Source organism: Salvelinus fontinalis, chromosome 7 (assembly GCF_029448725.1).
Source record: "Salvelinus fontinalis isolate EN_2023a chromosome 7, ASM2944872v1, whole genome shotgun sequence".
Lineage (NCBI taxonomy): Eukaryota > Metazoa > Chordata > Actinopteri > Salmoniformes > Salmonidae > Salvelinus > Salvelinus fontinalis.
Genome location: NC_074671.1, coordinates 25,246,581 through 25,258,971, shown reverse-complemented (window position 1 = coordinate 25,258,971; position 12,391 = coordinate 25,246,581). Strand labels below are relative to the sequence as shown.

At 45.3% G+C, this 12,391-nt stretch overlaps 1 protein-coding gene across 1 annotated transcript in view; it reads left to right on the top strand.

The window, feature by feature from the left end:
• Window positions 1–12,129, top strand: part of LOC129859270 (uncharacterized) — a 69,753-nt gene extending 57,624 nt beyond the window's left edge. Inside the window, exons 6-9 of the mRNA XM_055928826.1 lie at window positions 4,001–4,136; window positions 4,589–4,722; window positions 5,380–5,585; window positions 8,153–12,129. Coding sequence (XP_055784801.1) covers window positions 4,001–4,136; window positions 4,589–4,722; window positions 5,380–5,585; window positions 8,153–9,251 — 1,575 coding nt within the window. The 3' untranslated portion in view covers window positions 9,252–12,129. The remainder of the gene's footprint in view (window positions 1–4,000; window positions 4,137–4,588; window positions 4,723–5,379; window positions 5,586–8,152) is intronic.
• The last annotated feature ends 262 nt before the right edge of the window (window positions 12,130–12,391 follow it).

Below are 12,391 nucleotides of genomic sequence, written 5' to 3'. Positions count from 1 at the left end.
CCTGACCTCTTTTAGCCTCTCTCTTCCCTTCTCTTTGCCCCATCTCTCCATCCCCTGACCTCTCTTAGCCTCTCTCTTCCCTTCTCTTTGCCCCATCTCTCCATCCCCTGACCTCTCTTAGCCTCTCTCTTCCCTTCTCTTTGCCCCATCTCTCCATCCCCTGACCTCTTTTAGCCTCTCTCTTCACTTCTCTTTGCCCTATCTCTCCATCCACTGACCTCTCTTAGCCTCTCTCTTCCCTTTCTTTGCCCCATCTCTCCATCCCCTGATCTCTCTTCCCTTCTATTTGCCCCATCTCTCCATCCCCTGACCTCTTTTAGCCTCTCTCTTCACTTCTATTTGCCCCATCTCTCCATCCCCTGACCTCTTTTAGCCTCTCTCTTCACTTCTATTTGCCCCATCTCTCCATCCCCTGACCTCTTTTAGCCTCTCTCTTCACTTCTATTTGCCCCATCTCTCCATCCCCTGACCTCTTTTAGCCTCTCTCTTCACTTCTATTTGCCCCATCTCTCCATCCCCTGACCTCTTTTAGCCTCTCTCTTCACTTCTATTTGCCCCATCTCTCCATCCCCTGACCTCTTTTAGCCTCTCTCTTCCCTTCTATTTGCCCCATCTCTCCATCCCCTGACCTCTTTTAGCCTCTCTCTTCACTTCTATTTGCCCCATCTCTCCATCCCCTGACCTCTTTTAGCCTCTCTCTTCACTTCTATTTGCCCCATCTCTCCATCCCCTGACCTCTTTTAGCCTCTCTCTTCCCTTCTCTTTGCTCCATCTCTCCATCCCTCTCTATGTTGGTCTGTTACATTATTTGGTGGGGTGTAAAGAACTCCCTGAACCCTTCACCAGAGGGAAGAGGTGACAGGGAGGTCAGCTCAGCAGCACCACAGGCTCTTCAGAGAGAGAGAGAGAGAAAGGTTCTGAGGCGGTCAGGAGGTAGTGACCGGGACGGGCAGGCGTAAGACGAGGCGAACTCCAGCATCTCCGACTTCCTCCGCGACGTTAATTATTGATGTTATCAACTGGGCATGCCTGTCCTCCCCTACTTAAATAATTTCCCCTCACAGTCATGGATAAAGTGCTTTAACACTATTAGCAGCGCCCCCAGCTCCCCAGACAAGGCAGCCGTTTGAGCGCGGGAGATTATTCTGCAAGAGTGCCTGCACTTGCCTTACAAGGAGTCGGGTGCAATAACAGCGTCATTAAAATGGAATGAAAACTGAAGTGGTCTGAAAGTGGTGCCTTGCTGCGTGCCAGAGACTTTAACCGTATGTCACTCCGGAGCTGTGAGTGCTCGGTTCATGACACAACCACGTTTACAGACAAATTCAACTGTGTCCGGTTCAAGTGGCTTTGTGTCATCGTACCTCAATTCTGTAGAGGATTGGGGAAGATGAAAATTATATTTCACAAATTATATTTCACAAGTGGTGTGAACAATAAGGTTTCTGTGACAGTGTTTAGTCCTGACATTTAGTGTCAGTTAGAACCACCTACAGAAGGATGTTGCATGGTCTGACATTGAACTGTGTTAGAAAATAGTCCAACACAGAAGTTTTACATTTCACAGTAGCCCATAAGTTGTCCTAACAAACACAGGGTTATAACACTATTCCTGACACCAAACACCCACCCGACCAACCAACAAACCCACCGACACCGACACCAACACACACACACACACACACACACACACACACACACACACACACACACACACACACACACACACACACACACACACACACACACACACACACACACACACACACACACACACACACACACACACACACACACACTTGTGACTATAGATCCCTCAGTATAAATCATTGTTTTCCTTTAAAAAAACATGAAATTAATCCTTTAAAAGGTGTGTAAGTCTGCTCAATTTTCTAATACAAAACAAACTTAAACTCACAATATGACCAAAAGTATGTGGACTCCTGCTCGTCGAACATCTCATTCCAAAATCATGGGCATTAATATGGAGTTGGTCCCCCTTTGCTGCTATAACAGGTAGCGTTCTCTTGGCATCCGCCAAACCCAGATTCGTCCGTCGGACTGCCTGATGGTGAAGTGTGATTCATCACTCCAAAGAACGAGTTTCCACTGCTCCAGAGTCCAATGGCGGCGAGCTTTACACCCCTCCAGCCGACGCTTGGCATTGCGCATGGTGATCTTAGACTTGTGTGCGGCTGCTCGGCCATGGAAACCCATTTCATGAAGCTCCCGACAAACAGTTATTGTGCTGACGTTGCTCGCAGAGGCAGTTTGGAACTCGGTAGTGAGTGTTGTAAACAAGAACAGACAATTTTTACCCGCTACGCGCTTCAACACTCCCATTCTGTGAGCTTGTGTGGCCTACCATTTAGCCTCAGCCGTTGCTGCTCCTAGACGTTTCCACTTCTCAATAACAGCACTTTCAGTTGACCGGGGCCCCTCTAGCAGGGCAGAAATTTGACGAACGGACTTGTTGGGAAGGTGGCATCCTATGACGGTGCCACGTTGAAAGTCACTGAGTTCTTCATTAAGGCCATTTTATTGCCAATGTTTGTCTATGGAGATTGCATGGCGGTGTGCTACATTTTAGACACCTGTCAGCAACAGGTGGGGCTGAAATAACCAAATATGCTCATTTGAAGGGGTGTCCACATACTTTTGTATATAGAGTGTAAATCATACATGTACACAAAATAAATACTATAGTTGAATATTTCATTTATGGCTTCTAACTGTCAAGTTGTGGCATTATGTATACATCATGCAGTTGGGTGTGATTGTGAGAAGAGTCTGATAATACCACTTAAACCTTGACAAAACATTCCAGGCATCCATAATTAAGAAGCTATAAAGAAGACAGACACACTAATAGGCAGCACTGAAGACAAATATAGGACTGTTTTTAGGGACGACACCACAAGAAAGCACTGGAATGGTGCAGAAACAGCATTGTCGCTTTGATCCTATTTGTTCCGTTGTAATTACGCTTTTGAAGATCAAGACGCGAGGGCCAGGGAAAATATCACTTATTCTTTTTTTTACGAGAGAATCTCACACAATAGACACCCGATCTGTCTGCCGGTGGGAACTGTGGCGGCGCTTGCCATGTGCTTCAGTGGGAGGAATTGTTTTGCAAGGCAAATGTTCAAAAAACCTTGCGTGTCTACAATGTGGAAATTATGGGGGGAAGGTTGAATATTTCAGTGGGGATCTGTCATTTCCCTGACAGAAAGCACAGCTATTGCTGGAAAGAAAGAGGCATTACAAATGCGGACTGGGTTGGGTTGTAAGGGGGTTTTCAGCAGGGCTGGGCTGGGCTGCTCTTCAGGAGCTGGTGTCACGCGATGTTTGACAAACAGGACTTGCCCTCGCTGGCCCCGTGGCTCAGTGACATCGGAGAGCCACTGTAAATGTTGCCCGTTGTGTAGTTTAGTGGAAGAATTCCTTGTGGAATTTCAGCAGCAGCACACAAAATTGTTTTAACATATTGGCAAAAACAACCAGCTGATCTCTGAGAATCTTCCAGTAAATATGCCACTTTTTCAGAGCTGTTGGGGATATTGCTCTGAATACATGATTTAGCTCAAGTTGTGTAAAGTCATTCACTGCAATGTCATACTTTAGTCATTCAAACAGTCACATTCTTTAAACAAAGCGTAATATATTATTTTATATTCCAAGTTATTCATAAGTTATTCCAACCACAAAATGTCCTAAACAAGATTCGATTCAGCTTTGAAACTCTTACAAAATCACACCAATCCAAATCCGAGCAACAGACAGACAGATTAGCAGCCCGTTAGCCAGACCCATAACAAAACTATTTGGGTCTGTCACTTTTGGTGTCACCTCTAGAACCCTCTGCGTGTGAGGTCGTTGGGCCAATCCAGTGAACTATGGCAGAGGTTAAGTGTCGAGGGCTCTGGGTTATGGGTGGGAGTAATGGCTAACAGTTCTGGGGCCTTGATGTGTAATTGTCTCGATCTCTCTCTCCATGCAGACGGACGTGATGCACCAGAACGTCTTTGATTATATCCATGTAGATGACCGGCAGGAGTTCAGAAGACAACTCCACTGGGCCATGCACCCCAGCCAGCAAGGTTCATCCCAGGACCACCATTCAGCCGCAGAAACGGGTGTGTATATAATTACCAGCAACAGTAAAGGTAGGAAGGGTCACAGGGTCTTAGTGGAGGGAGGCCCTCTGCCTAGCAACAGTGGGAGTGAGCGGGCAGAAATGAGGAGCACTGATTCAGCAAACAGTAAGACTAGACTGTTAACTGTGCTGTTAACTCTATTCACATCCACTAACCAGACTGTGATTAATGGTCAATGTAGGAGCGGAAAGTCCCCATCCGACTTTGCTCGAATATGTTAGATAGGCCTTCGTATTTCTCACAAACACACCTCATTCCAATGCCACCTCTCCACCACAGGGATAAGGTGCGTGTGAGAAATATGAAGGCCTATCTCTAACACAATAGACTCTGCAATTGTTTACCTTTACTGTAAGTCTTTTAAAGCTTGTCTACAGTAAGACACTGGAAAACCGGCAATATAGTGAATGTTAGTTTATTTATTTTTATAGGAGAAGACTTTGTGGTGAGCAGCCTGTTCCATTCTCAGGAGGCGGGGGGAGTTGCTCCTGACTTCTCCTCCTTCCTCAACCGCTGTTTCATCTCCCGTGTACGCTGCCTGCTGGACAGCACCTCTGGCTTTTTGGTGAGTGGACAAACCCATCCAGAGAACCCACCCAGCCATGATGCCTCTAATGCGAACTGACTGGGATGTACTTACCAAAGAAAGATCTCCCATTTGGTGTCATGTTTGTTGAAATTGTAGCTTGAGTGTAGGTATACATAGAATGTTCCCATATCCCGGACATAGCAGGCCAGAGGATTTGGTGCTTGGACACAGATGTATTTACTATTTGCAGCCATTAGTCCACCTTCCATAGTTCTGACCAGAGTGGTTTGGAGGTTTGGATCCGTCAATGGAAACGGATGGGGCTTGAAGTTGGCCTTGATTTGAACACTGTAGGGAAGGTCAACAGAGATCCTCCTGTCAACGGGTCCATTTCGATGGCAGGCAAAGACAGCTTTGGTCGTTCTGTTAGTTCTCTAGGCTGTTGTGACTGAGTAAACTTGGCTTGCATCAAGACTTTTTTTCATTTTTCTTCATTACCAAAAGTGCTGAGATCAGACAAGTTGTCAGCCATAATTCATTAATAGCATACCATAATAGTGCTTCAAATTATAGTGTCCTAAATAGCATCTGGCAAAAACAAGTTCTCGACAAGAACATGTTCTTTATACCTATTTTGGGTGCTAAACACTCCACCTCAAAGTTGTAACCTCTAACCTTGTCTCTCTCTGTTAGACCATGCAGTTCCAGGGGCGGCTGAAGTTCCTCCAGGGACAGAAGAAGAAGTCGGGTTCGGGGGCCCTGCTACCCCCGCAGCTGGCCCTGTTCTGTGTGGCTGTGCCTCTTCTGCTGCCCTCCATCACAGAGATTAAGATGAAGGGCATGATGATGAGGGGCAAGCAGAAGAGCGGAGGGGGCATCATCCCTGCACTAGATCATGGGTAAGGACGGAAGGACACAGCTAGACTCTGACATCATCATATAGGCTTACACTGACTATACTTGTAAATGTACTCACTTTCTAGGCTTCAAGTGATTTATTTCAAACTCCCATTTTTTATTGATGATCAGGGCTATGTCATGCCTTATAAGGTTACTACTAACTTAAACATTTACGGATGGGAGATGGAAGTCCTTGGAGCATGGATCAGTCAATCTAGTTTTGCCTTATCTGCAGACCAACCATTCTCAGACCATTCTTTCATTTCTTTGAACAGCAACCTCAGTGTGGTCCTAATAGTTAGATTCGGGACAGAGTTGGCACAGTCCAAGTGTTTGGAGTGAGAAAGGGGCAAGGTCAGCCAAGGAGCCAGGCTAAGCTAGGCCCAGCACATTAACTGGACAGATCTGGGTCACCAAGGGCAAAGGCTGCCTTGCTAACCAAGTATTGGGCTCAACCCCCTGTTCGCCTAGACCAATCAGAAACGACCTGTGACATCAAGAACAATAGCTTCACACAGAAGCTGGCTTCTATCTCTTTCCACCCCCTCAAACACAAACACCACACAAACACGCACACACACTAAAATGAGCTTTAGACGGCTCAAAATACTCAATTAGGACAACAAATGGATTTTCTGTTTTTGGACGTGGGCCTGTGCTTCATGGATCATTAGGGAGGAAACCTGGCTTTGAGGGTAAAAGTTGAGTTGGAGGGCACACTCAGTAGTAGTCAGCTAGGGCCCTACCACCCCCTCTTGTGTTCACTATGAATAATGTGTAATATCTCAAAAATAGTATCCTCTTTTCACTCTTCAACAGTGGTTCCAAAGTTGATATGAAGAAGTACAAAATGGCATACTTTTCTATTATAAATCAACCCTTTGTAACTGTAGGGGGATAGTGGTGAAGCCCTAAAACAGATATGTTCAGGTTGTACGTACATGGATCATAGACTTGTACCTGCACAACATCTGATTCAAACATTGTAGAAGTCCTTCAAAGCTACGATGAGGTGACTATTTAACGGACTTTTCTTTCATGAGGCAGTACAGATATTTCAAAAAAAGACATTCCACCAGACTTTGATATTATTCCAGGTATATTTAATATATTACTATTGTTCTGCCATAGAACCATGATGTTTCATGACACAACGCTTGTTCAGAGTATAAGTCCAATACACATTACTTACGGGTTAGGGATTTGACAGATTCTGATACTAAGTTATCCTTATGTAAGACATAAGTCTGCACACTTTATAAACCTGAAGCATACCCTGGCAAGAGGCAATCCTTGCTTCTGAGGGGAATCGACGATCATACGTCAAAAGAGCTTCCCATTAATTCCAGTTAAAGCTGTTATGAAGCGACCTCCGTGTCTCCTCCACGAGCTCAGTGTCTCCTCCACGACCTCAGTGTCTCCTCCACGACCTCAGTGTCTCCTCCACGACCTCAGTGTCTCCTCCACGACCTCAGTGTCTCCTCCACGACCTCAGTGTCTCCTCCACGACCTTGGTCTCCTCCACGACCTCAGTGTCTCCTCCACGACCTCAGTGTCTCCTCCACGACCTCAGTGTCTCCTCCACGACCTTGGTCTCCTCCACGACCTCAGTGTCTCCTCAGTCCATGGTCCTTTTACCCTCCGCCAAAACCAGCTAAATGACAGAATTGAATGACGAGTTGAGGGAGAGAGACAGAGAAGGAGAGATATTGTTTGTGGTGTTGAGAAATGACAGAATGGGTTATGCTCTCACCAGCAGAGTTCACTAAAGAGACATTCAATAGGTTTTGGTCTCTGTAGGCCTAGCCTCAACATGTTGCACAGACTTTAGCCCAGAAAGTGTCATTGAACCACAGTCAGGGTCTTAAGAACTAAACATGTATCTATTTATCACAGAGGGCATTGAAATACAATTTGTAGGGAAGGAAGATAACGCAGTTCTCTAGGCTAACTGATCCCCAGCTTTGGCAGGGAGTTATATAATCTGCCTGCCTGTGTTTAGATCCTGGAAAAGATTAAATCATTCCCAGAAATAAATATGGCTTCGTTTTTGTTATTCTGAGAATTCGATGTCAATGTTGTTGTTGACTTGATTATTTGAACGGACACAACGGATAGCTGAAAGGACATGAGAAATATACGATTATTATAATCCACACACACTGTTCTGATGAGACAGGATAAAGCGGGAGAATTGTATTCCTCTCTTGTTGACATAGCAAAAAAGTGTCTTGTTCCCTATACGATCATCTCTCTCGTATTGATGTTTATATTACTGTGTATAGTGATGTGTGTTGATGTGTTTAGTGATGCGTATAGTGCATATTGATGTGTGTTGATGTGTATGCATGACTCTCTGTCGAAATAAAAGGTGCATGAATATAAATAAAATAAACACAATTATTTGTACTGTAATGAACAGGAGGGATAATCTGTAGAAGTAATCAGATGTCATTGCAACTCTGACCTAAAACGGTTGGGGCTGCAAAAATGCTTTGATTTTAGATCTAATACATTTTTCATTATCTCCCTACCTCTCTTCCTCCCCTATTCCTCCATGTTGCAGTGAGAGAGAGGAGCACTTCAGGAGGCACGCTGGCAGTGTAATGATGGTGGATGGCGGGGACCCGCTGCTCCTCAACTGCACCAACCCAGGGGGGTCCCAGCAGCGCCTCAAGTACAAGTCGGAGGGAGGCTACTACGGCCAGGACGAGCCCCTCAACTACTGCAAGACCTCTATGGGCGGCGTCCCCCACCACAAAGGCCCAGGCCCGGACTCCCCGTGGCCCATGCGGCCTGCCTCAGGGACCGTCCGAGCTGGGCAGAGTGGCGGCTACATCCCCTCGAATCGACTCGGGAAGGCGGGCCACTATGGTAAGCCATACCGCATGTCCCCCAGCATGTGTCATGGAGGAGGGCGAGGTGGTGAGGTTTACGTGCCCAAGATGTACGGGAGCCTCCAGACCCCCGACGGCTCGGACCCCTACTGCTTGGGAGAGGCGGTGAAGAACGAGAATGGCTACGGCGAGTGCTACGATGGCCGCCTGCTGCCTGAGATGCCCATCAAGGTGGAGCAGGACTCTGACTCGGAGAACGGCTGTGACGCCTATGGCCGTCCGTGGACGTGCCGGGAGCCCGTGGACCGTCGCTACGGCAACGGCTACGGCGACAACAACAGCCTTCAGATGAAGTCGGAGGCGGACTATTACGAGCAGTACTCGCCGTGCCAGCGGGGCAAGGCGGGTATCAGCCCCATCAGCCCACCCTACAACAACGGCCACTTCCAGAACTATAATAACGTGGGGGGCGGCAGGCCCTTGAAGAGTGTGATTAACAAGGACATGTCCCAGTTCAGTCCCCAGAGGCTGTCCCACTCAGACCCCCTCTGTAGCAGCCAGAGCATCAACTGCATGGACGTGTATGCAAGCGGCCCCGTGGAGCACAACAAGGGCTACGTGCAGCAGGACTACAAGCTGGGCTACGAGTTCAAAGGTCACGGACTGCTCCACGCCATAAAGCGGGAACCCATGGACTCACCCCCGTGGTCGGACGGCAGCAGCAACGACATGAGTCATGCCATGGGGCACTCTCAGAGGAACGTTATGCCACACTGTGTGATGAACGCTGGGCAGCACAAAGCCAACCCTTATGTTTATATGCAATAGACATACATCCATCCCACACTTCCTCATTCACCAGCATAATATATTGGCAGAAGACGTTCAGGATATGGCTCAGGTTTAAAGACTAAGTGTTGAGACAATCACAGAAAGGTATGGGGGATCCTACCCCTGGATTTTGTTTTGATGAATGGAAGAAATTGTAGTTACTATCCGAAGCACTTTTGATGTAGTGATGCAAATTTTCTAGTCACATTTCTGTTTGTGTTTTGTGTTGTCTCCACCTGACTTCTCTGGTAGGCTGTTTAAAAATGTGATGGTAAACTGTATAAAATGTACACATTCGTGATGGGTGATACAGGATTATGTTACAGTGAGTGTATGTGAATTTGCAATTATGTAAATATTTGACCTCAAGAAATTATTTCCTGTCTAGAAGGTTTACCCAAAGAGGGTTGTGCATGCTCTTTTTAGTCAGGTTTTGTAAATCAATTGAAGGATCATTTGAACATGGTACGCATCAGTCTGAATACACTATATATACACAAAGAATGTGGACACCCCTTCAAATTTGTGGATTCGGCTTTTTCAGCCACACCCGTTGCTGACAGGTGTATACAATCACAGCCATGCAATCACACAGCCATGCAATCTCCCCAGCCAAACTTTGGCAGTAGAATGGCTGTACTGAAGAGCTCAGTGACTTTCAACGTAGCACCGTCATAGGATGCCACCTTTCCAACAAGTCAGTTAGTCAAATTTCTGCCCTGCTAGAGAAACTTGATAACAGCACTTACAGTTGACCAGAGCAGCTCTAGCAGGGCAGAAATTTGACGAGGAAGAGAGGTAGGGAGATAATGGTCATATATTAGATCTAAAATCAAACCATTGTTGCAGCCTCAACTGTTTTAGGTCAGAGTTGCAATGATCTGATTACTTCTACAGATTATCCCTCCTGTTCATTACAGTACAAAGAATTGTGTTAATTTTATTTATGTTCATTCAACCTTTATTTCAACAGGGAGTCTAGCGAAATGTTAAGCCACACAAGCTCACAGAATGGGACCACCAGGTGCTGAAGTGGGTAGAGCGTACAAATCGTCTGTCCTCGGTTGCAACACTCACTACCGAGTTCCAAACTGCCTCTGGAAGCAACGTCAGCACAAGAACTGTTCATCAGGAGCTTCATGAAATGGGTTTCCATGGCCGAGCAGCTGCACACAAGCCTAAAATCACCATGTGCAATGCCAAGCGTTAGCTGGTGTGGTGTAAAGCTTGCCGCCATTGGACCCTGGAGCAGTAGAAATGCCTTATCTGGAGTGATGAATCACTCTTTACCATCTGGCAGTCCGGAGGACGAATATGGGTTTGGCAGATGCCAGGAGAACGCTACCTGCACCAAAGCATAGTCCCAACTGTAAAGTTTGGTGGAGGAGGAAGAATGGTCTGGGGCTGTTTTTCATGGTTTGGGCTAGTCCCCTTACTTCCAGTGAAGGGAAATCTTAACGCTATAGCATACAATGACATCCTAAACGATTCAGTGCTTCCAACTTTGTGGCAACAGCATACACAAAGCGAGATCCATACAGAAATCGGTGTGGAAGAACTTGCCTGCACAAAGCCCTGACCTCAACCCCATTGAACACCTTTGGGATGAACTGTAACGCCGCCTGCGAGCCAGGCCTAATCAGCCAACATTAGTGCCCAACCTCACTAATGCTCTAGTGGCTGAATGGATTCAAGTCCCCACAGCAACATCAACTCTATATTAATGCCAATGAATTTGGAATGAGATGTTCAATGAGCAGGTGCCCACATACTTTTGGTCATGTAGTGTTTTTTTTTTAACCTTTATTTAACTAGGCAAGTTAGTTAAGAACAAATTATTTTTTTCAATGAAGGGTTAACTGCCTTGTTCAGGGGCAGAACGACAGATTTTTACCTTGTCAGCTTGGGGATTTGATCCTGCAACCTTTCGGTTACTAGTCCAACGCTCTAACCACTAGGTTACCTGCCGCCCCAGTGTATGTGTGTGTTTGAGTGTGTGTGTGTCCAGTGTGTCCAGTTTTGCAAGAAAGGGAATTTATTGCATGGTTTTCAAATCTTTGATTTAATCCTATTCTTATACGTCTATGCACACAACTCAATCAGCTCTAGTCACTATTGTAGAGAACGATAATGTATTGATCTCTATGGTCACTATTGCCTGTTATGTTTGATTGTTATTACTACAAAATACTGATATCATTCTCCTCCAGTCCCACCCTGACAAGACACACAAGTTACTGAATGTTGTGTAAGTTGGCAGTTCATTGTCCTATCATTCAAACTACTTAACAGAGGTTAAAACACGGTCACACTCATGTAAAGTAATCCCAGAAGGAACTGTGTTCAAAACTGTTTAAGTTGCTTTCCATGCATGCTCTTATAAATTATGAACAAAATCATGTTGCTCTGCTCTACACAAAACAAAACACGTCAACTTCAGTCTCCACAATAGAACTTTGTCTTTGACAAAGTCAAAACAACTGATGTTTTCTTTCAATATTTCACACATGAAGCTACTGTAAAGATTTTGCTGCACTACTTGGACTGACTCATCATCGATTCAATACCTACCTAGACATGATGTCGAGTTGACATGCACATTGTAAATAGCTTCACCTTTGAGATTTAAAATGACTTTTATTTTTGTGTTAAATTCAGTAAATGTCCAATGATTCATATTTATTGTCTAGCCAGAATTGTATATTTAAATCCAGACATCTGGGGGCTTTGCGCTGTTTCACGAAGGACAATAGAATGCATTTTTTGATAAAACAAGTAAATACACAATTAAGATCTCTGGCTAACTTCGTAGCTGCAAGGCAGCAAGTATGTATTTGCGGCAACTTGTTATTTTTCAGTGTTTTTCAAAAACAAGAATTACCTAATAAAAGATCATTCTTAAAGTGACGCTCCAGAACTTTTGTATAATTTCAGCCAGTAGTTTTGAAAGTGGTACTCACGAGCCAAAATGGGTCCCCGTTTTTTGTGTACTAGTTCATCCAATTGTGTACTACATCATCCATTCCCTATGATAAGTTACATCCTGCAAAACAAAACAAAAGATATATATACTGTATATATTTGCAATTCATATGATATGTCACGAATCCAATTCATACAATATGTTACATATTTGT